The 24,852-nt window shown below is 33.5% G+C and overlaps 1 protein-coding gene and 1 non-coding gene across 2 annotated transcripts in view; both read right to left on the bottom strand.

Moving 5' to 3' along the window:
* The window catches only part of LOC124540387 (talin-1-like), a 56,983-nt gene that overhangs the window by 26,403 nt on the left and 5,728 nt on the right, over positions 1-24,852 (bottom strand). Inside the window, exons 6-54 of the mRNA XM_047117889.1 lie at positions 24,469-24,660; positions 23,173-23,254; positions 22,649-22,817; positions 22,191-22,363; positions 21,835-21,990; positions 20,925-21,010; positions 20,523-20,608; positions 19,846-19,945; positions 19,022-19,099; positions 18,213-18,331; positions 17,798-17,914; positions 17,094-17,216; positions 16,781-16,895; positions 16,629-16,706; positions 16,060-16,181; positions 15,502-15,615; positions 14,969-15,130; positions 14,327-14,540; positions 14,019-14,161; positions 13,599-13,707; positions 13,355-13,432; positions 13,158-13,279; positions 12,838-12,930; positions 12,523-12,681; positions 12,199-12,412; positions 11,864-12,003; positions 11,598-11,703; positions 11,328-11,405; positions 10,751-10,872; positions 10,574-10,666; positions 10,284-10,442; positions 9,991-10,201; positions 9,505-9,656; positions 9,310-9,415; positions 9,043-9,120; positions 8,758-8,873; positions 8,353-8,445; positions 7,846-8,004; positions 7,020-7,230; positions 6,327-6,457; positions 5,496-5,601; positions 4,455-4,532; positions 3,533-3,654; positions 3,251-3,343; positions 2,614-2,772; positions 2,026-2,239; positions 1,710-1,783; positions 1,391-1,528; positions 251-376 (exon numbers count right to left, since the gene is read on the bottom strand). Coding sequence (XP_046973845.1) covers positions 251-376; positions 1,391-1,528; positions 1,710-1,783; positions 2,026-2,239; positions 2,614-2,772; positions 3,251-3,343; positions 3,533-3,654; positions 4,455-4,532; positions 5,496-5,601; positions 6,327-6,457; positions 7,020-7,230; positions 7,846-8,004; positions 8,353-8,445; positions 8,758-8,873; positions 9,043-9,120; positions 9,310-9,415; positions 9,505-9,656; positions 9,991-10,201; positions 10,284-10,442; positions 10,574-10,666; positions 10,751-10,872; positions 11,328-11,405; positions 11,598-11,703; positions 11,864-12,003; positions 12,199-12,412; positions 12,523-12,681; positions 12,838-12,930; positions 13,158-13,279; positions 13,355-13,432; positions 13,599-13,707; positions 14,019-14,161; positions 14,327-14,540; positions 14,969-15,130; positions 15,502-15,615; positions 16,060-16,181; positions 16,629-16,706; positions 16,781-16,895; positions 17,094-17,216; positions 17,798-17,914; positions 18,213-18,331; positions 19,022-19,099; positions 19,846-19,945; positions 20,523-20,608; positions 20,925-21,010; positions 21,835-21,990; positions 22,191-22,363; positions 22,649-22,817; positions 23,173-23,254; positions 24,469-24,660 — 6,269 coding nt within the window. The remainder of the gene's footprint in view (positions 1-250; positions 377-1,390; positions 1,529-1,709; positions 1,784-2,025; positions 2,240-2,613; positions 2,773-3,250; positions 3,344-3,532; positions 3,655-4,454; positions 4,533-5,495; positions 5,602-6,326; positions 6,458-7,019; positions 7,231-7,845; positions 8,005-8,352; positions 8,446-8,757; positions 8,874-9,042; positions 9,121-9,309; positions 9,416-9,504; positions 9,657-9,990; positions 10,202-10,283; positions 10,443-10,573; positions 10,667-10,750; positions 10,873-11,327; positions 11,406-11,597; positions 11,704-11,863; positions 12,004-12,198; positions 12,413-12,522; positions 12,682-12,837; positions 12,931-13,157; positions 13,280-13,354; positions 13,433-13,598; positions 13,708-14,018; positions 14,162-14,326; positions 14,541-14,968; positions 15,131-15,501; positions 15,616-16,059; positions 16,182-16,628; positions 16,707-16,780; positions 16,896-17,093; positions 17,217-17,797; positions 17,915-18,212; positions 18,332-19,021; positions 19,100-19,845; positions 19,946-20,522; positions 20,609-20,924; positions 21,011-21,834; positions 21,991-22,190; positions 22,364-22,648; positions 22,818-23,172; positions 23,255-24,468; positions 24,661-24,852) is intronic.
* On the bottom strand, positions 4,094-4,166 carry Trnar-ccu. The gene has a single exon. It is a non-coding gene; the product is annotated as a tRNA-Arg (tRNA).

Below are 24,852 nucleotides of genomic sequence, written 5' to 3' on the forward strand. Positions count from 1 at the left end.
TTCAATGATATCTGCTATAGGTATTTAAATTAACGGTAGTGACTTATTTTGGTTGTTGTGGCTGTTGGGAGCTACATTAGTAATAAGTGTTAACGTATTTGAATTGAAGTTAGTGCCTTGTTTTGGTTATAGTGACTTTTATGCCATGGGCTACATCTTAATCCACATATACGCCGAATTGCTTATCCTGTATATTCTGATGGGTTATGACTTTTATAATCATTTCATGTTCTGGTATAAAAGTACTTACAAACGGTGTATCACGACACTTGGAATTAGCAATATCAAGTTTGTTAATAGCAGCAGCTAATTTATTCGCAATATCTGCAAATCTCTTACGCTCGTCAGCTGAGTATTTATTACTCTCGGATTTAGCCTGAAAACAACATTGAAGATTAACCCTTCGATAGATGCGATTATTTATTCATAAATTTCAAATAAGTTTTCAAGCAATCAATCAAAATAAACTTTATTTATGTAGGCTTTTCCAAGCACTTTTAAATCGTCATTTTATAATTAAGTGAAGCTACCACCGGTTCGGAAAGTAGATTTTACCGAGAAGAACCGGAAAGAAACTCAGTCTCTCTTTTTCAATATTTAAAAAATACAAAGTCATGTTAGTTAAATCCAATTATTTAAATTAATATATCCTGCTTGGAAGTCAATACGTATTAATTATATATTTCAAGAATATTTGACACAGCGCTTGCTAGGTTTTTAAAAATATGATAACAATTTAACTATTTTATTTCATACAAGAAGGTTCTAGAATTAATATCTACAATTAATCAGCAAACATTAAATGGTCATTGACGTCCATTATAAATATAAGTACCATAAGAAGTTTTAACGTCTAACCACTATGGTTGCCCATTATGAGACGTGGTATGGCATGGTTAGTAAACTGAGGGCGATAAGATCTCCCTTGATCTAATTTCATGGGTTTACTAACTCCTAGATGTTGAACTCCGCAATACAATGTTTCCCTCTTTCTAGGTGACAACCCGCACTAATCAATGTATGATTTGACAACATCAACATCATACATATATTGGACAACATCACATACATTACTCTGATCCCAATGTAAATAGCTAAAGCATTTGTCTTATGGAAATCAGATGTAACGACGGTACCACAAGCCCCCAGACATAAGACAACATAGAAAACTTATGAACTTTTTCAGCATCGACTCTGCCGGGAATCGAACTCGAGAACTCGGAGAGGCGTACCCAAAAAAACTGGTCTACACACTACTGGACCACAGAGGTCGTCAAATCATCATTAGCATTTTTTATAATAAACACTTCATAATTATTGGAAATGTGACGTATCGTCAAGATACTTCATGTCAGAAGACAATTATGAACAGGAATAAAATCTTGATCACCTTCGCAGACTCCATGATCTTGCTCGCTAACTGCCTTAGAGGCGTGTCTTCGATAACTATCGGGTTCTGTTTGTTTTCTCCTTTAGTATGTTTGTATATATCTTCCAATAGCATATCAATGTTTTCCATATTGTTTTCCTGAGGATTACAAATGATTATTTCAATGGCTGGTTATTAGTAGTAAACTAAAATAAAAGCCATGAATTCCAATGTGAGCTGTTTCTTAAAAATACGTCACTTGATTTTTGATGTGGAATCAAAATCAAATAATTAATTATAATTTTGGTTTTGTTCTGTCTTCAACAATAATTATACTTACGGTTTTAGGAACTGTTTTATTCTTATAATCGTACATTGTTTGCTGTTGCGGTATTTCTAAAGCTTCATTGAAATCTGAAATATTCGTAATCATTTTATAAAACAAAATAGAAGACATTTCGATTTATTTTAAAATACAAAAAAGCAAAAACATTCAAATTGTGGATTATAGAAAGGTAACAGCAGAATATTAAATTAAATATATATATATATTTGGGTTAATATTTTCAAAGTTATTCTTACTAAAATTAGCAACAACATCAGAAAAAAATCCACGTTTACAATAATTTTATCAACAAATCTTTCTAAAACTGTACCAGTATTATCCTGACATGTCTCTTTGAGGACATCCAGTTCATTCCTTAATAAATCCAAGTCTCTAGTGAGCTGTTCTCCAATTTGTTTACTCTTCGGATTCTGGATCAATGGCTTCCAGATTTTCGCCAAGTCTTGAGCCAAATCTGACAGTGCATCAGCTGAAGATACTAATGCTGACTGGCAGTTACGATCGCTGATGGATGGTGCTGTTACCTGAATATATTTATTTATTAATTTGTAGTTGAAACAGTATTGAGAATTAGTGAATTATAAAAAAAAAGAGCCAGATTGGTTAGAAAGCGTATCTTAACCGATGATCGTGGGTTCAAACCCAGGCAAGCACAACTGAATTTTCAATTTATAATTCATCTCGTGCTGTGAAGGAAAGCATCGTGAGAAAACTTGAATGTGTCTAATTTCATCGAAATTCTGCCACATGTGCATTCCACCAACCCTCATTGGAGCAGCGTGATGTAATATGCTAAAAACCTTCTCCTCTAAGGGAGAGAAGGCCACTTTCTGAGGCCAATTTACAGTCTGTTACTGTACAGTACTTATACTGAATTATAAAATGCTCAATTAAATACCTGTGCTGTGCTTAGAAGTGTTTGCGCAGAGTCAGCAACTCTAGCTCCCGAAATGTCCAGACTTTCACCCTCATCCCCCCCAATGCTCTCAGCGAGACGTGACACTCGAGACAGCATTAGTGACGTCCTCTCGCAAGCAGACCGTGAAATATCTAGAATCTTTAATTTTGCAAGAAGTTATAATTAATATAGACTTTCGAGATTTGCAAACTGGTACATTCTGATCTAAAGGGCACTTTCGTTCTCAAAGTTACACCTTACATTACACCTTAGGAAAAATTATAACAAATGATCGGTGTACTAAAAAACCTTTCAGGTGTAAACTTCTGCAAACATTTATAAAATGAGTTTCTTTACTAATCAACGTCTTTTTGAATAAAATGCTTGCAAAATTGTTTGGTACAATAATTTATGATTTTTTATTTGTAGAACCCTTATTTGAATAAATTTGAATGTTGTTTATGTATCATAATTTCCATAAGTTGATTGTAGATTGAAAATTTGTTTAAATTTAATATAAATATGAATAGAATAAAATATGGAATATGTTCCAAAACTTCTCCTCGAAGGAAGAGGAGGCCTTAGCCCAGCAGTGAGAAATTTACAGGCTGTTGTTGTTGTATAAAAAAATACGTACTTTCTTTTCTTTGTTGGGATATGAGCGTGGACTGACAATGAAATGTATTGTTCCAGACGCTTGAGCGTATTTGGTTGCAGCCTGGTTGAGTTCCTGTAAATAGAATAAACCAGAGTCAGCATTGGTAGAAACTGGCCAATGTAACAAGACCCGTGATGGGCCGATGTTAGATTATGAACCAATGATTGCAAAATGGAATCTAGGCAAGCGCTACAGAATTTAATGTGATTCAGAGTCTACCCCCTATAATTTAAGAAGGCGTTTATTTATGAAATTACTTACCTCCAAATTATTATGCTCAACGCTTGAGCAGATTTCCTGACTTGCGCTGCATAAGCCTTTGGCCTCTTTAAATAATATTTCGCGGGAATTATCATCCATATTACCCTGAAGGTTGAGAGTTTCTGGGAAAATATATAAAATATATTGAAAACGATCAGTCTTAAAACGTTCATTGTGGAGCGAGGTTTATTACGCCTCGTATCCCTTGCGGTGCGGCTTAATATCATAGATTTTTCTATCTCCTGCGGAGGCCGTAACGTCTATATGATATATTGTAGGAAAGAGATAAATATATTTAAATTATGCCCATTGAAAACAGAACGCTATGGTGTACCTACTTTAATACGGGGTTTCTTTGGTCATTTACCGTTCTAAAGAATCGATCATAATACAGCATGACATCACATCAAGTTTTAGTTTCTTAAACGTTACGGGGTCTAGTAAGGCCCGTACCGGTATTATGATAGTATTCATACGAGGTCTTAAACACCCCGTACCGCAGAAATGGAAAACAATAAAAAAATGATGCCGGAGCCAACGTGTTAAAAATAAATGCTGAGCTACCCCTGGTGGGACTCGAACCCACAATCCCCGGCTTAGGAGGCCGATGCCTTATCCATTAGGCCACAGGGGCTGATGACAAGTCAACGAATATGTTGGATGGTTATTGTAGTTACTTCTTTGCGCATCAAAAATCAAATTATACCTCATGCAATTATGTTATTATATATTTCTTTTCACACGTTCTCATAGTTGACAGTCTCTCTTAACACATATGTATATAATCTAAGAATTAAAAATTATAGCTAAGTTGTCTTCTCTATCTTGACTACCTTTTGGTCAGTGGGAAATTATTAATTTTAATTAAAGTATATATTTAATATTAAAATGTGCACGCGTATCGCATTTATTTTGTTCCTACCTTGGACAATATCTGGTGTTAAGTTCGATATAATATTGATTGTTTGTTTTGCATTTTCGTAGTCGGGATTCTCGCGATCTGTAAAATTAATTCACTAAATAAGATTTTAAATTAACATGCTTATTTTGATTACTACAAGTATTTAAAACAGGATATTTACCGTGTTTTTTATTAATAGAACGCGTGCATGTTAACCGATGATTGCGGGTTCAAACCCAGACAAGCACCACTGTATAAATAAAACTAGCTATAACGGATTTGAATCGCGTATATTAATTAACAGTGTAAACAGCATTATATACAGCATATATACGAAGGCTGTAAAGTGCTCGAAACGTCGGCATGTTAAAAAATAATTAATATACGTTTAGCTACTTTTATTTCAATGTGTAATCGCGAGAATTTAAGACAACATCACTGTATAAATGTGCTTAATTTGTATTTATCATTCATGTCGTGCTCGGCGGTGAAATAAAACATCGTGTGGAAACCTGCATGTGTCTAATTTCATCGAAATTCTGCCACATGTGCATTCCACCAACCCGCAGGAACAGCGTGGTGGAATATGTTCCAAAATTCTCTCCTTAATGGAAGAGGAGGCCTTATTTCAGCATTGGGAAATATACAGGCTATTACTTTACTTTACTTTACTACTACTTTTCGAGTAGGACAGGCAAATGGTCTATCTGATGTTACCACCAGTATATTATATTGCTACTGTTAGAAATAATTACCATCCCTTACTTAGCCGATGCTCCACAAAACTAGGGAATTAAGATGTTATGTTCCTTTGTACCTGTAGCTACACTGGGTCACTTGCCCTTCTTACCAGAACAATAATACCATGTATTGAAGCTTGGTGGCCGAATATCTGATGAAGGGATGGTACCCAGAAGGACTTGTACAAAGATCTACCAGCAAGTAAAATGTTCGTTAAGTTTTCACACACAGAATCAATGGACTAAATAAATATTCCTGTATGTCAGTAATTATGTCTGTGTAAATCAGTTTTCTCAGTAATTTAATGATTTAGTAACTTACCTAACATAGCTTGCAATAGAAGAGCTACAGCTTCGTTGAGTTGAGCTAATTTCTGCGAGAGCTGTAACCGTTTTTCTAGTACAGGTATACCAGCTGTTGCAATATTCTGAAAGTTTATAGTCACAAATTAAAAACTATATATTGTTTAATAGCTAACGTATATGTCTTGTAGTTTAAAAAAACTATTTAGATTAAACTACATATTGATATTACACTAAATACATCAGCACCATCTAATACTATTATTATTAATTAGAAACTAACGCTGTCTGTCTAAGCCATGGCCCAGTGATTAGAAAGTGTACACCTTAACCGATAATTGCGGGTTCAAACCCAGACAAGCAATCTTTGCCTCTTTAACGTAAAGTTTTACAGTTTTACTTCAGAAGTAGATTTTGTAGTGGAATATTAACATTATTTATTTAATGTATGAACTTTGTATGGAAAATTTTCTTTAATATTTTTTGCGATTAAATATATAAATATATAATAAATTCTTAATGGAGAGATTAAATATAAAATAGGTCCATCTGTTTCATTTTGTAAATCTATTGAAAATAAAATACCATCTATCTTACAAGCGACATTAAATATTGCTACAATTTAAAACAAATGACAACCGCTTTTGATTTTGAACGACTTCATATTTTTAAATTATAATTTCTTCGTGTTTGCGTATATTTGCATAAAGGCCTAAAGCTATAAGCAGATCTGTTCTGAGATATTGTCATGGTTTCTTATTACAGGTATTATCTGTTGCTCAGAATTACTGCCGTCATCTAGCTCTTGAATATGAAAGTTTAAGCATCATTCAATTGGAATGCGACTTACCTTATTCCCTGCTTGTAAGGCCCTTTGTTCATACATTTTATCTTCTGAAAACAACTTCTCAGCTTCTTTGATTATGTTCTTCGCATCAGATAAATCGCTTAGTTGATATGGTTTAGATTCTTCTAAGTCGTCTGTGATATTCAAATTATTGTTATTTTAAATAAAGAATAGATAAAAGATACCAAAGAGTTTTCATTAGCTAATTTTTTGTTTATTTTTCATTCTGTGGTAAACATCGTAAGAAAACCTTCATAAATCGGTAGAAATTCTGTATAATCTACGACACATATGCAGTGTGTCGTAAATGATACTTATATGTTCCAAGTATTTCCCTCAAAAAGAATGGAATTTTTAGTCAAACAAAACAATTAAGGGTTGTTACTTATACTAACTTTTAAGGATATTAACTTTTATGAAGGTTACTAAAATTTTGACCCAAGTCAAATGCACTTTACCAATTGAGTCAATTATAATTGACTGATTGTTTTAAAGGCTCTGTACAAAATTGCAGAGGTCTTGGAATCAAGTCTGAGCAGCGTAAAGTATAAAATCTCAATAAAATATTGTAGTTAGGAAATTAGTAAAAACATTTCTGAGTGATAGAAAAAAGTTTCATGAACTATATAGCTTTGATAAAACTTTGAATTACGGTTATAGGTTGTGCCAAATCAGATGTAGACATTTTTTGCATACCGGTTTGCTGACAAGCTTGTCTTAACTTGTCTAGTGTATTTTGAACTATGTTCAGATTCTGATCAAGTTGGTCTCCAATTGGACGATGTTTTGGTGTTTGCACGAGAGGTCTCCAAGTTTTCTTTAGATCTTCGGCCAGTTTTGAGACTTGGTCGATGGATGATAGTAATGCCGCTTGACAGTGTTCATCGCTGATATTTGGTGATGTTATCTAAAAACAGAATTAAAACAACTGGTCAGGCAGTACACAAAGTACTGCATTGAAGTCCAGAGAGATGGCAGGTTATACAGGGTTATTCGACGTATATCCTTTAGGAGGTGATAGGGGTGACTATTTGCAATAATTTTAACCCCCATATGCATTATCCAAAAGTGAACCAATTTTGAGTTATCAAAAGTTATCTAAAAGGTATTGAAATAAATTAGTTTTCCATCTCGCATTTTTAAATTTGGACCGATAATTATTGTTTTAATATTGACAAATAATCAGTATTTAATCATTTTTAAAAAACAAAAGAAAAAAACGATTTTATTTGATACTTTTTTTTAATAAATTTTTGAAGTTGCATTTTTGACAAATTTTAAAAAAAGCTAAAAAAACGTGATAACTCAAAAATGGTTCACTTTTGGATCCATAATACACCGAGTTACCAATAACCCTGTATATTATAGATTTCTCTGTATTAGCTTGGAGTTTGGTAGCCTCAGAAAATGTCAGAAATGCTTATAAAACAATCCTTTTTTAAATCATTTGGAATACCAATATCCGTCGATTACACTGTAGAAAGTTTATTAGAGTTTATTACGGAGCTATATAGTAAAATACCTCAGCAATTTTCAGCAGCATCTGCGCAGAATCAACAACGCTGACTCCGGCTTTGTCAAGTTTCTCGCCGTCGTCACCATCAACTCCCTCAACTAGCTGATACACGTTTGACAACAACAAAGACATCTGTTCCACTGCGTCTCTGGATAAATCTAGAATCTGATGAAAACGATGCGGCTTAAAATTCAGGTGCTTAATTAAGATTTATTACTTACTTGCCCGGCTTCACACGAGTGCAATGCTGGTACTTAATATACTACATATTTATTCTTTTTTCTTTACTATATTGTCCATGTATTATATACAAAAACCCTCCTATAGAATCACTCTATCCATTTATAAGCATCAAAATCCATTGGGTCATTTTAAAAGATCTAAGCATACATAGAACAGACAGTAATGCTGATTTTATAGATTTTGTAGCGATTGCTATAGTTAAATGTGTAATTTCTCGAAGTTTAGATGAATAATGCTAATAAATGATGTTAAGAGTCATCTTTATCTTACCTGGTTTTCTTTCTTTTGATTATTGCGTGGATTAAACACGTATGATAATTTACTAACGGCGTTACCAAACTTAGATGCTGATTGTTTTAATTCCTGAAAAAATAAAACAACGTGATAAAGAAATGACAAAATAAAACAGCTTTGTATGGTATAGGTTGGCGTGAGTTAAAACAAAAAGGTCACCACGATCCATAGATACTGAAGAAATTTTACCCATTCCTTACATCACCAATATCCCTTGTGCTTGTGGTTACACAGTCTTCCTTACTATTCAATCCGACATAAAAATAGTAAAGGGTAAGTGTAGGTAAAAGTAAAACCTATTCAGTCGGTCTGCCACAAAAGTTTACCGACAAATGTAAACCATCTGATAATATTTTACCGATTGTGTCAAGTTTTACTTACCTGTGGATTGTCAACATTGTCGCAAATCTCAGTAGTCGTATCAACAATTGATTTGAGATTATCCATTATGTTCTTCCAAGATTTGTCGTCCACGGTACTTTGAAGGGGCTTTACATCTATGGAAAAAACATGTTTTTCTAAAACTTGATTTAGCAAATTTACATGTATTCGGTGTTAAAAATTGAGGACAATCAGTTAGAGGAGTACGTCTGAGTGAGTGAGATATGATCTGAGAAATGAGTCTAATACTTAACTATTGTCATCATTTTACATAAACCAGCATACCTTTTATAATATCAGGAGTAAGACTTGAAATTGTATGGATTGCTTTCACTGCTTCATCGTAGTCAGGTCTTTCACGATCTAGGTAACGGATACAATTAGTAAAAGGATATAATAAGGTTTGAAAGTAACAAACGACATTTACAAATGACGATGAAAAGAGAAAAGTGTAACAGTAAAAACATTTAATCTTTTTTCAAATTTTCATTTCAAACTTTTTGAATTTTGAATTTGTAGTTCTATTTTCCTATTTCATAAAAGAACTTTTACCTGAAGTAGCTTGAAGCAGATTTGCGATAGCAGCATTCAATTTCGCCAGCTTTTGAGATATTAAATTATTAGGTGCTGGAATATTATTCTTAATATTCTTTTCATGCTGAAAGTTTGAATATATTACTTTAGTCTGTCATAACGTAAAGATATACGACCTTTGTAACAATTATATACGTGTAAAATGTTTTTTACCATTCTATTGATTGGTAAATCTGCATTTTTAATTTCTTTGGCTGAGTCAACCATAGCCGCTTTGGCAGCTTTTAATGTTCTGGTAAAATTGAGTCGAGCCTGTTCTTCATTGCCTCTTGATTCATCATCAGTAACATCACCTTCATGTTTATCTATTAAAATATAGTTACTTTATTATTTTTTATCATTATCAAACAGCCTTTTCTAATATCTTAAAAGTTCAATTTTTATGAAGTAAAGTTTGCAATAAAGCGTTTTTGAATCGTCGAAAATAATTAAATACTACCACCGCTTTGGAAAGCAGCCTCTAGCCAGAGGAAACGACAAGAAACTCGCATAATTGCGCTTTTCACATAAACAGTTTTACAATGCTATTCTTTACAATAATTAGTGTCTTGTAATGAAATCTAAACCCAGTCGTTTTATCTATAATAAAACGAAATAAAAATATCCAATATATTCTATAACTATCTCACAATATCTTACCGTCAAATTGACATGCCTGTCTCAGTGTATCTAAAGCTTTATTTAATTCATTTAGACCATTATTAAGTAGTTCTCCAGATTTATGATATGCAGGAGCTTGGATTAAAGGCTTCCATGTTTCTTCCATGCTTCTAGCACGATCAGAAAGACGGTCTATCGCTGATAATAATACTGCTTGACAACCAGCGTCATCTATACTTGGTGCTGTTATCTATAAGATTTAATATACAATTTACGAATGGACTTTTCAAATCAAAGTTTAGTTTAATATATTTGTAGTTGCACAGTGTTACCTCAGCAGTCTTCAATAATTGCTGTGCAGCATCAACAACCTGCACTCCAGCTGTGTCTAGTATGGTACCTTCATCTCCACCAACACTGTTTGCGAGTTGATCCACATTTGCCAGCAGCTGAGAAGCTTGATCTACAGCAGATCTCGATAGGTTTAAAACCTACGGCAAATAAACACCAAACTTACTACGATAATCAACGATAAAGTTGGTACTATGATACAAGGGCTAAGTCTAGATTTTTTTTTAATATAGTATATATTATAGAAGGTATATTGATTATTTACACTTACATCCTCTTCTTTCTTAGCATTCCGACGAGGATTGAATATGAACGTTAATTTTCCAGAAGACTTTGCAATTTTGGATGCGGCCTCATTCAGCTCCTGAAGAATTGTAAACAGTAAGTAAAACTTATTTTTTTAACGTATTTTTACCATCTTTTCTTTCATCTAAATAAATCGACTTACTCCAATCTTACAGTCTTCAGCGCTGTCGCAAAGACCACGAGTTGTTTCTAGAATGTCTTTCAAATTTTCTGTTATTTCTTTCCAGGAGTTATCGTCGACATTACCGTGGAGTACTTTTGTATCTAGAACAGTTCATTGTATTTAAATATATGTCGTATTAATAGTACGACACAAATTAGATGTAGCATCGGCAAAATTTGTATAAACAATCACATCCGAATTAAGTACGCTAGCCCTAATTATCAATATTTATTTCTTATGTGAATATGATCTTTACACAAACGTAATAAGTTGTAATGTCATATTCGTCAATTTGACACGTCGATTTAATGCACTTCCTTTCTCAGGTTGAACTGACGCGAGAATCCATAGCGATGAATAGCGTCGACTGGCGCGAAAGGGAGCTATTTCTTTTGGTTACATAAATCGGCAGTAATCGGTTTTATTGAATTTGCCGATGCTACGATCTAAGTTGGTTCGCGCCTGATATTCAGTTTAAATTTACCTCTTTATCTAGATATTAAAATTGATTTTATTAATAAATTACTTATTTATATGAATTATACTTATTAATTACCGTTGATGATGTATGGAGTTAACTGACAAATGGTATTAACGGCTGTTCCTGCAGTACGGTAATCAGGGTTGTCTGCATCTACATATAAAGAAAGCGAGTTATTATGTAATATTGTAATTCAATCTATCCACCTAATATGTTATATGAAAGCTATATTGTACGTTTTTCTCCAATTAAAACGTCTATATATTAGACAATCTATTAAGTTAGTCATTTTTGTAGGAAGTGATTTAACATTCCTTTTTTGACTTGGTTGAATCCTATACTTACCAGAAGTTGCTTGGACTAAGGAGGCAATAGCAGCATTCAACTGCGCCATCTTTTCCGATAGAAGACGTCGTGCATTAGGATTTCTTGCTGAGGGACTTTTATTGACCTATTTAAAGAGTAAAAAATAAATAAATATGTATTTAAGATATAAATTTGAAATTTCAAATTGATTAATAGCAATACTTCTATTATTTTTATGTTTCTTATTAAAACATTGTTCGTTTTTAAATATGTTAAGGCGAAAATGAATGCGCTAAGTAGCTTACCAATGGTGTTTTTAATATTTCTTGCATTCCTTTATCCGCATTCATCAAAGCAGTCTTAGCTGCTGATGTTGGAACGATGAATTTAAGTCGTTCTTGCTGGGCCTCACTGTCCCAAACCTTAGGAACATCATAATCTTGCCCTAGAATGAAATCACTTTTAATATGACTTTTATCATTTTGTTCAACGTATTATTATTTCCGGCTATATCAAAACTTATATTTTTGTCTTAAATTATTTTTGCTTTTTTAAGGATGATCTAATATTATAGACAATACAGTTTATGGTTCTAACAATTTAAAATTATTCATATTCTTTGTATCAGAACCTCACTCACCTTCATCAGCTTGACAAGTTTCATTTAATTTGTCAAGAGTTGAATTCATTTGTTTCAGACCCTGGCTAATTAGTTCTTCAGATTGACGATGTTCAGGAGATTGGACTACAGGCTTACAGGATTGTTTCAAATTTCTAGCACGATCGGAAAGACGATCTATTGCTGATAACAATACTGCTTGACAACGGGCGTCGTCCATACTTTGTGCTGTTATCTAGTAGATTGAAAAAGAAACATTAAATTTAATAATAATAAAGCTTTCTTTAAGATTTAGTAATCATATCTTCAACTATCTCCTGATTTACGTTTCGTCATCATTGTTACCTCTGCAGTCTTCATTAGTTGCTGTGCAGCATCAACTACTTCCACTCCAGCTGTATCTAGTGCGGTTCCCTCATCTCCACCAACTCTCTTTGCGAGCTGATCCACATTAGTCAGTAGGTGAGCAGCTTGGTCCGCAGCAGATCTTGCCAGTTGTAGAACCTACATAAAAAAGAAACCGAACAGACTATTATAACTATATATCAATTTATCCAAAGCCTAATTAGCTGAATAATAGATGTTATGCATTAGTCAATCTTTACGAATTTTTATTATTTGTGCATCTGTTAGTTGTAGTTATAAGAATTAAATACTTACATCGTCTCCTTTCTTTGTATTACCCCGAGGATTAAATATGAAGGTTAGTTTACCAGACGAATTTGCAATTTTCGATGCAGCTTCATTAAGCTCCTGAAATACAAAATAAATATTATAAGTTTACCTACTACCATTTTTTCTGCAAGTTTATTCAGGTAGGATTTTACAAACACTTGGATCGTTATTTTATAGAACCATATTACGTAAAGCTGCCAATAGTTAGGAATGTAGATTCTTACTCTTTTCCAACATTGTGTTATTTAAATATATGCTATCTGAAAGTCAACAAGTATTAGAGCTCTTCGCTTTTTATCACTTACCGCAATATTACAGTCCTCAGCGCTACCACAAAGACCACGTGTCGCTTCCAGCATATCTTTAAGATTTTCTGTTATTTCTGGCCAGGAATTCTCATCGATATTGCCGTGTAATGCTTTTGTTTCTAAAATAAATTAAATCATTAAAATAACAATAAAAAGTGAAACATTATTATTTTTACTATGGATATGCTTATTACCATTGATGATGTTTGGAGTAAGATGACAAATAGTATTGATTGCTGTTCCTGCAGTATTGTAGTCAGGTCTTCTAGCATCTGTCGAGTAAAAGTGACGTAAATATATATGGCCCATTATAGACTTGGTACTTTTTAAAGTGTTCCTATTTAGTTATTTAATATGAGACAGTTATTATGACATTGTATAAAATTAATTCGTTGATCGCTGTTTCTTTTGCTTTTAAATTTCATCTTTTAATCTTACCAGAAGTAGCTTGGAGTAGGGATGCGATTGCTGCGTTCAGCTGTGCCATTTTTTCAGATAAAAGACGTCGTGTGTTTGGATTTTTAGGTTCAGTCGTATCACTAGGTTCCTGTAACATATTTAGTATACAGTGATCAAAATTTTACATTTTTGATGGACCTGATTAATGTCATAAATTTAGTAATGTAACTTTAACTTGAAGGCTACTTAAATGTTTAATCCTGTGTTAATTTTTATTTACTAAAATGAATGATTTCTCTAGCGCTGAGAATCGAGGTTGCATCTTTAGAATTGCAACATTATTATCTTAATTCACACACTCGATAATAAGTACTATAACTTATTGATAATACACTAATCTTACACTAATCTCAGATGAGCGTGATGAGATATGATTTACGAATTTCACTTTAAGCTTACTGTTAACATTTTGATCATCTCCTTTAGTTCTTTATCCGCATCTTCCAAACCATTTTTAGCTGCTGATGACGTCACGACAAATTGTAGTCGTTGTTGTTGTTGTAGATCAGATTCCTCATTATCAGATATATCATTGTTTTTCACTAAAATGTAATAATTGAGTTATTCCCTTAATTTGGATTTAATTGAAACATTTTATACTATATATACATACTCTTCATGTTATAAGTTAATTATTAGCCTGATTTATATTAACATTGTAGTAACGTTTAGTTATGCAGATGAAAGATTTAAAAAAAAAGAATTACCATTTAAGTTAGCATATGAATCTTTCAATTTATCCAGAGCCTTAGCAAGATCGAAGACTCGATCAGCTAATTGTTTAGCGAAACCGTGCCTGCCTGGTTTATCCACTAATGGTTTGTACGTTAAGGCTAGATTCTGAGCTGATGACGAAAGATTCTCCGCAGCTGCTGTTAAAGCACTTTGGCAGTGAGGCTCGTGGATTGTGGGAGCAGTAAGCTACATGGGTAAAATAAATACATTAGAAAATTTAAGCACTGGTTAATGTTATTAAATAATATTTTAAAGAAAAAAACAATATGTGATTATTTCTATCTTAAATCAAAAGTTTATAGCGATAAATTAAAAACATTTTATTTTAATTTAATGGTATAGTTAGGTGAAAAAGCAAATGGGCCACATGGAGTTAAGACACCACCGCCCATAGACAAGACGACATGACAATGACGCTGTAAGGAATATCAACAAATCCTCAAATGACCAATGCGCCACCAACCTTGGGCGCTAAGATGTTATTGCCTTTGTGTCTGTAGCTACACTGGCTACATTGGCAACCTAAATAACTAATAATTGGATGGTACTTATCCAAACGGGCTTGCACATATATCTACCACCAAGAAATATCATAGATCTATAAACCAACAAACCTTGGCACATGCTAAGAGACCTTGAGTAGCATCAGCGCACTTCACTCCAGCAGCATCCAAATTCACTGAATGAGGATCATTGGATTCTAAATTATTCAGTTCATCAGCCTCCATGAGAAGCAGGGATACTTTCTCTCCGACTTCCTTGGCTATTGCCAAAATCTGAATCATAATAAAAAGACCGTTTTATTTGTATGACGAAACTCGTTATTCAAAAAGATATGATATCAAATTTAGTGTGATTTAAGAACCGAGATGGCCCAGTAGTTAGAACACGTATTTTAACTGATGATTGCGTGTTCAAAACCAAGCAAGTTCCACGGGATATTCATGTGCATTATTTATATTTATATAATTCATTTCATGCTTGGTGGTGAAGGAAAATATGTATCAACCAACAAGCGTTACTGTAGCGTGGTGGAATATGCTCCCAAACTTCTCCTCGAAGCGAGAAGAGGCCTTAAGCCAGCAGTGGTAAATTTACAGGCTGGTAATGTAATGTATTGTAATTTTAGGTAGTAATCGTATGTTACCTGGCTTTCAAGGTCCGAAGTGCCATTAGCATCTAGCGTTTGATCTGGTCGATTAAATGTGAAAATAAGTTTTTTAGATACATCGGCGTAATTGTTACCAACGTCGTGCATTTTCTATAAAAATAAAATATTACTATATTATAATGTATGCATAACTAGCGAAAAGCCCCGGCTTCACACATGTGCATTACTGATACACAAACAAACAACAACAAATTCTGTAAAACGTTTAGTATTATAGAATTTGTATATTTACGACATTACATTAGAAATTTCTAAAATTATCAGTGTTTCTTTACTATATTGTCCATGTATTATATACAAAAACCTTCCTCTCGAATCACTCTATCTATTAAGAAAATCGCATCCATAAGGACAGACTGCGGAAAGTCACTTTGTGTTATACTGTGTGTAAAATAAAAAAAATACCAAAATGAATAATATTGTACTATAAGAGCATTAAGTCTATTTGTTTAATCTCTGTTAAATTACTATTTTATAAATATATATAATAATTTTAAAACATATCTTAAAAACATACATAATTAATATACATACATTAACGTCATTAGATCCAGTAAGCATGCACATATTCCGTGCACCATCTAGTAGCTGTATTATTTGATCTCTGAGTTTTTTATTTGTATTTTCATTTCCAACAGACAAAAGAGATTTCGAATCTGCAATTTAATTAGTCATTTTAACTTTATTAGAAATTAAACCTCCTTTCAATCGTGGCAGTTGATGCCATACGTAATTTGAAAATATGAAAACATGATGATATTATAAAATACGCGATGATTGTTGTCTCAACGTACATTAATTTTATGATATACTAGCGATCCGTCCCGACTTCACTACTACACACTAATGCTGATACTAAAAACGCTACAGAATGTCTTACAATTCACAGTTTTTTTGTCATTAGACGATACAAACCGCCATGTCTCTGCATTTAGGCAATTTAAAAAAAATTCGTAAAATCTATCTTCTAAGAATATTCTCAAAAATAATAATTATGGCGTCGATTTAGGTGTTCTCGAGATTTGCACTTCGCAACTAATTCATTTTTATATTACAGATAACGATGAAACAGATGATATTATTTTATGTAACACCAAATATACCTTTGATGAAGTCCGGTACTAGCTCATGTATTGTTTTCATTGAATTCACCGCCATTTCGTAGTCAATATTTTTCGGATCTGTAATAATAATAGTAGGCTTAGGTCTTTCTTAGATTTTTTTAAATTTCAGAAATATTTCTAATATTTCTCACCAGCATGAGCGTTAAGAAGCAATGCTATAGCTGCGTTTAATTTTCCCATTCTATCAACCGTTTTGAGTTCCAATTTTTTCTGCTCTTCATCGGTGAGAGGAGGACCGTTGTATTCCTGAAATAATTTTATTATAATTAATTGAATTATAGTGTCAGTTTCTTATTTTCTCTCTCTCTTTCTCTCTCTAAGCTGGATGAGGGAAGCTGAGCACCGAGCACCGTGGCGCGCTCTGGGGAAATCCTTTGTTCAGCTGTAGACAGCAATAGGCTGTATGATTCAACCTGTATGATTTCTTGCATCAAGTATACTGACCTCGTCCAATTCAATTTTAGCGTGTTCTACAGCTTGACATGCGTTATCAGCAGCTGTTATAAAGGAGGCACGTCGAAGAGAGGCTTCAGTCTTTTCGTCTAAGATGAAACTGTTACGGGAACGCTGTCAAATAAAATCGTTATAGATTTAACCAAATTATTTCATGTTTTTTGTTAAAGAACAAAGTTGTGGAAGTATTTTTTAGACACACGTGTTTATTATTTATATATTTATCTCTAGCTGTAATTTCTGTTCTCACTTTTCAAGATATAAGATTATGATAGGAGTCGTTACCAATTTTGTCATTATGAAACCGCAGTTAAGAAGAATTTCAAGGTATCCCTATGGTTGGACGACTATTATTGATTAGTTGCTTTAAGTCTTCTTTTGCTTAAATATACTTTATAGTATAAGGGTATAAATATCCAATTGCTAGGCTTAGGTACTTTTTCGAGGGCAGTTATGGAGTTTATAGAAGATTACTCTTTGCTTCATAATCATGATACACATGGAAGATCCTTATCCAAAATTTGCAAATTTTCACACGATACTGTTTTTACTACAAACGACCATATAATAAGTACTATTATTAAAATCACAAATTAAGTGCTGCTTATCCCAATTCTTCTATTAAGATTTGTATTTTCTAAATGTCTTGGCTTTCCTTGCTTATGTGTATGCAATTGTTTATAATAATATCTTACCCTGAGCAATTGACTGCGTCCTTTACTTTTTGGATCCAAAGAGAAGAACATCTGCGTGGATAAATCTGCAATTTTTCTCGCAGAATCTTGAGCAGTCATGAGATTGTCTGGATCGCTCTACATATAAATACATCATATATTTTATTGTTTTCCAAGAAAATAAAAACAATTAATTTGTGATGATTTTATAAGATTTGACATATGCAAAAGTATGAATGGATGGATTTCTTGATCACACAAATAGAAGAAAGGATCTGAATAAAATTTGGCACTGAGATAGACTATTACTGCAAAGATCACATAGGCTGATTTGATCTTAGATAAATATAGGTACCTACCACCCGAACGTTTTACAAACATGTATAACACACATGTACTGAATCATCCTCTCTATGGACAAAAGTAAAAAACTTACAAGGTCACTTTTCATCGTCGTGGAAACCAAAGTATTGATATATGCACAAAGTTCGTCTAATTCTTCTAGAAGTTTCTTCGACTGCTCTCCTTTTAAATTGGCTGCTGTTTCATTTGCACCTGAAAATTTAATTTTAGCATTTTAACTTTAGTTTAATTGTCGTTGGTTTTTTACATTCGATTGATTAGAAGCTTCTATAACTTCAAGGTACGAATTTTGAGGCACAGATTCCATTTCTTTGGGATCTGAATTTAATAGTTCTTGTAAAAGTTTATATAAATTAATTATTAGTGGTAGGGCTTTGTGCTAGCCCGTCTGGGTAGGCAACACCCATTCATCAGTTATTTTTCCGCTTAATAACAGAACTCAATATTATTGTGTTCCAGTTTGAAGGGTGAGTGAGCCAGTGTGACCACAGGCACAAGGGACATAATATCTTAGTTCCCAAGGTTGATGGCACATTGACAATGTAAAGAATAGTTAATATTTCTTACAGCGTCATTGTCTATGCGTGATGGTGACCACTTACCATCAGGTGGCCCATACGCTCGTCCGCTAACCTATACCATAAAAAATATTCTTGAAGTATAGATTTAATTATTTAATATATAAGAATTAATAGTGATATTATTATATTCTATAGTATTTCTGTGTGTCTGTATATTATCTCATCGCGACTGAACTGTTCCGATTATGGATAATTATGAAATCGGATACAGAGGTATTCTAAATAAGGACGAGAATTATCGCAGATTATAAAAACTATCTATTATTGATTAATGTAAATAAAAAGATACGATATAAGTTACCTTTCAATATGCTCGGTAAGTTTTCTTTGAAGCCGTTTACGATATTCCTTACTTCCGCAATATTCTCCTTCGTGGGATCTATAAAGTAATAATGAATAAATATGAGACAACATCACATACATTACTCTGATCCCAATGTACTTGTAGGTAGCCAAAGCACATGTGTTATGGGACATCAGAAGTAACCATGGTACCACAAATACCCAGACCCAAGACAACATAGAAAACTAATGATAATCTACATCGACTCGGCCGGGAATCGAACCCGGGACCTCGGAGTGAGGTACCCATGAAAACCGGTGTACACGCCACTCGACCACAGAGGTCGTCAGAAAGTGAAAGATTGTTACCCTTTTTTATATCCTTGTTAGTGGTTGGATAAAAAAAGGGAAAAGAAAGTGTTTAACTACACATATGTCTTTTTTGTTTTGTAAGCGATTTCACTTGTAAATTTTGTTCAATATATAGATTCGTAAGTAATTTAGCATTTGATGGCTAAGTATGAAGGCCCCATAAGTTTATTAATTTATAAGGTGTTCCTCAAAAACGATTCCTGACTTCTTTGTGACTACCAATTTTTAAACGACCGAAAAAGAAGGTTCTCAGTTCGATTGTTTGTATGTATGTATATATGTATGTAGGTATGTTTCTCCGTGATTATATTTATACGTTTAGATATAAGATGGGAAAGAAAAATATTCATTTTTTTTTCTTTTCAATTCAAATCGAAAAGTTTTTAAAAATTTAAATTACCCCACACATCAGGTGGGCCAAAAAACTAATCGGTTATTTCAGTTTGATAATTAGATATAAAAATATTTTACCTGAAAGAAGAACGACAGCCCTGACCGACTCAGAGTTAAGTCGATTGAGTTTCTTGTCAAAGTCATGAACTTTACTATTCGACCTCTTGAGTTCACCTCTCTGAAAAAGTATATTTGTTTTGTCTGTGAGGCATTTCGCAAAAAATTGTCCTCCAGGTTTTAAAGAAAGGCAAATGTTCTATCTGATTGGCATGGGATCCATCTATAGTCACTATTAGGCATTTCTTTGGTCTTTGTTGCGTGTCTTGTTAATTTAATTGCCTTACTGATTTTTAGGCCGAAAACATCAATACTAATTACAGTTGTATCTTAGGATAACTAGTAAGTAGGTGATCTAGCTAGACACGAGGTAAAAAGCCAATAAAGTTTCTGATAAGTATATTATTTTTCTAAAGATATGTGAATTGTATCACGAATCATTGTCGTCAACCGAATTTAGAATATTCTACCATCCGTAATCAGAACAAATTATTACTTAAATTTAATAATCGGATATAATTCGGACATAGATACTTTAAACTAAGAACTGCTTTATTGACTGTTCGCTTGAAGAATGGGCTTTGTCTCATGTACCAGCCTTGGATGTCAATACTGGCTGTTAAATATTTTAAAACGATTTAGTGTATATAGTTTGAGGTTCAAGAATTTCAACTGCTTATATAATTCCAAATATGTACCACTGCTTGTTGGCTTCGGTCTCCTTGTCTGGATGTTATCACCTCATGCACTGTCACTATCTTAGTTCCCATTTGTGACTGTTGTCCTGAAAAACAAACAAGTAGAACATTTTTTGAGTCCTTTTTTATAACTTCGCAGACAGCAATTATCCTGATGTTAATAAGTAACCCATTGGCACTGTAGGAATTATTTCTCATGTTGAAGTGGTTTGGGGATGTAAGGAAAGGTTCCAATTTGCCATCATCATATTAAGTAAACTTTGCAAATATATTCGTCGAGTTTCTTCCACTACTTTTTTTGCAGTTTTTTATACTACAACTAACAATAAGTAAATGCATCTTAAATTATAGAACGAGATTTGAATTTGAATTCTAAATGATAAAGATATAGTAAATTACTACCTTGATCAACGGATATTATTTGACTCGGGCCGATAAGGGAGTGTGTTTGCACTTTAGATGCGACCACATTTTGTGTCAATGTTCCTCTGAAAATTAAAGAAATTTCCTTTTAACGCTAAGCGCTTTAACGACTTCTTTCCGCCAACATGTTGGAGATATAATAAAGGAAGGTTATAGTTGTTAGTTTTTACTTGAACACACATAAAATTCGATTATAACATAAAACAGCATAAAACTTAAATTTTATCAAATTAAATTGTAGTTAAATTTTATTATTTAAAACAGTCCAAACACAATAATTTTCTGATTGTTATAGATTTAAGATTTTGTCGTTCAATGTTCTTCTGTCTACGGAAGACATTCTTAGACTGCACTTGATACATGATTGTATGTAAACATTGATAAAATGTTATCAATTGAATGGCAATCCAAAACGATTGGATGGAGTTCAGACACAGGATAAGATTTTCATGCCTCAAAGGCACTGTGATATTGTTCTAGCATTCCTCAAGTGTATACGCTTGAATTGGTGTTACTCCACTAAAATTTATATGTAAAAAATTAAATTAAAGTAAAGTAAAATAACAGCCTGTAAATTTCCCACTGCTGAGATAAGGTCTCCTCTTCCATTAAGGAGAGGGTTGTTCCAATGCGGGTTGGTAGAATTCACATGTGGCAGAATTTCGATGAAATTAGACACATGCAGGTTTCCTCACGATATTTTCGTTCACCGCCGAGCACAAGATGAATTATAACATAAATTAAGCACAGGTTCAAGGCAAGCACCACTATATATATATACCTGCAATCATCGGTTAAGATGCACGCGTTCTAACCACTGGGCCATCTCAGCTCTTATTAATTTGTATTTAGACAAAATAAACTGTGTAAATTAGAGACAATTACTTACCGAGAGCTTTCAACTATTTCCTCACAAATCACCTCGCCCTCAGTATGAGTGACGTTGTATGGTGCAGCCAGTCTCTTCCGAATGATATCGATGTAGCCCTGAAGAATATCTCTTATTCGAAAGGCTTCATTAGTTTTCACTGCGTACTCCTTTTCACTGTTCATTTAATAAAATAAAAGTTGAACTCGTTAAGAATACGACAGCTATTCCAAGCAAATATTTATTTCTAGGAAGAATTTACTATACACTTGAAATAGTTTTTCACAAGTACTTATTGCATGCAAACAAGTTGTATGATTTGGATTGGTTTTGGTTTTTTGATTTAGAGGCCTTTTCTGGAAAATTTTGTAGCATACCTGTAGTCTCCAAAATTTAAAGTGAATGATTCACTTCCAGCTCGGTAACTCTTTACTTGAGTGAGAGGCCACACTTGCAGGATCTCTTTTGTCTCCTCGTCTAGTCGCAGGATCGATTCTGAGTTGATCCCTAGTAACCTCGGTACAAGCTTCTTTTTAGTCTTTTGTTTTTCCTTGAAAAATCAACAAATTAAGTTTAAAATTTTAAGTAAGTGTACGGTGAAAAGAGACTCTTAGTGGTAAGTGCCTCATTGGCGATGAAAGAAAAGGAGATTGATCATGCCTTACATCACTAAAGCGTTAACAACCTTGGCAACTTATTAGTTATGCCCTTTTTCCTTTAGATTTACTGAATACAATAATATTATAAGTATTTCTGCTGGCGTTAGGTGAGTAATTCTTCAAACTTACGACGTTGATTTACTTTCTTAGAAAATAATAAGAGCATTTTCTTATACCTTAACGAGGAAGAAAGTAACACCATAAGTCGGCAACTCCCTCGCGGTCTTCGTGTAAATATGTTTTGCTTCTATTTGGCTGAGACCTTGATGTTTTCGGTGCTCCTTGATGATCTTCTTCTCGATGCCCCACGAAGACGCGTATTGCTCCGGGAGGAATTCTTTCAAGCTGGAATTTATCATTTGTTTTTAAAACATTTATCATTTTAGTAGTAACTCAGACAGCAAAAAATACTTTTTCTGCACAAGATGAAATAACCCATTTATTAAGCTTATCAAGCTGTTAGCTTACAATCAATTAAGGAATCAGAAACTTGTTTTTTATTGGTATTATTACATTTGGCACTATATTGGGAATATGTTCACTTCATCTGTGACAATAGATACGCAAAGGTATCCTCTTCATAAGGTCATTTAAGAGAAATAACTTAATAAATGTAACTTCGGCATACTATTTAGTTTAGTTTTTAAAATGTTGATGTTGGTCCTGTTAAAGTAATCCTATTTCTATATAATAAACTCACTTTTCAATGAACCCCGGCTTATGTTTGTCTTCTTGAAAATCTCCGTATTGGACCTGACACTGTATTCCTGCGAATTCAGCCGCTGAAAAATAACAAGTTATTGATGAGTACACCTGGCTAATTCTGTCCGAGAAAGTATTTCCAAATGAGACAATCTAGTATATATTACTAAGTATAAGTGGTTGCGTAAATAACTTCACTTATGTTATTGAGTCTAATACCCTAATTGCTCTACGTTTTTTCTTTGAAATCTTTTCAAAAAGTTATAATTTAGTCTTACACTGTATTTTTTCAGGACTATTTGTATGTTTCTAAGGATCTGTATGAAGTACCAAGCAGGTTTCAACAGGATGCTATTCTTCACAATTATAAAGAAAAATTTGGTACATGGAAATTAAAGGCTGTTTTCCAGGATTTAAACCCTCAATTGCCGATTAAGAAGCACGTCTCCCGAAGAAAATCTTGGTAAAGGGACCCACCCTTAACCCAGCAGTGGTACTTCGGACTGTTCCCAACTGTTGTGACTCGTTTTAAAAACGCGTTATTTAATTTTGTACAATTATAATATACCGTTTATACAATACCAAAACACTATTTATATTTATTTGTATTATGACATCATTATAAAAGGAAATAAACTAAATCATTTAACACATACATATTTTCCTTGTTTCGTTCCTGATCTAATTTGTTTATTTAACGTATATACGCTTCATAATTTATAATTGGGTAACTTGACACGAATATCTGTTATTAAGAGAAAATATTTTACGTTTCTTGTAGTATGTTGTGTATTTAGTCTTGCGCAAGTTTATCTAGGTAGATAAATGAAATTGACATATTATAAAAACAAACAAAAATACTTAGTATTATTGTAAACCAGTTTGAAACTCGGGTGTACAAGTTTAACTACAGGTACAAGTAACATCATGGTTTCCAAGGTTAGTGACGCATTGACGATGTAAGGTATAGTTATTAATCGTCACAGCGCTAATGTATATTAGTGGTGGTGACCAATTACCAAGTGACACATTTTCCAGTCGTTTTTTTCCCTGGAAAAATGCACTGCGCGTTTACCCACGTGCAGTGGGAGGATATCTAGGATTCGACGGTGCCCAAGACGCTGATTGCGCCCCGGTACACCGGAATACCCACTAAAAAACCAGCGGTATCCTTTCCGTCTTTTCACCGGGCGCCACAGTATCGCTTTCGCATGCTTCTATTACGCTATTTTCCAGTCTTGCAATAGGCGGATAAAATTAAAGTATGATTTGGTATTACTTTATTATTTCTCACCTTTATCCTCAGTGACGACATGTCTGCAGTCCAGGATTGCGTCACGGGTCTGGACATAGAGAAGATTCAACTGAACCGGATCCCTGGAGTCTACATTGCGGTCGGAGTAGAACAGTCGACGTTTGAAGAGTAAGGTCTCTTTTGGGTCCACTTGAGATTCGCGCAAGGTTTTATGCTGGTCCAGCCATTCCACTAAATTACAATTTGGGATAAAATATTAGTCAGTTTTAGTTTTGGATGCTAGTAAGGTAGTAACTAAATCTTACAACACTATACGTAAGAATAGTATAAATACTATGACGATAGTAATGAGCCTTGTGTCTTGATCCTTTAAAATAATATACGAATTTATTAAACTATTCTTTTTATTATTTGTTATCTGTG

This window comes from Vanessa cardui, chromosome 25, assembly GCF_905220365.1.
Source record: "Vanessa cardui chromosome 25, ilVanCard2.1, whole genome shotgun sequence".
Classification (NCBI taxonomy): Eukaryota; Metazoa; Arthropoda; class Insecta; order Lepidoptera; family Nymphalidae; genus Vanessa; species Vanessa cardui.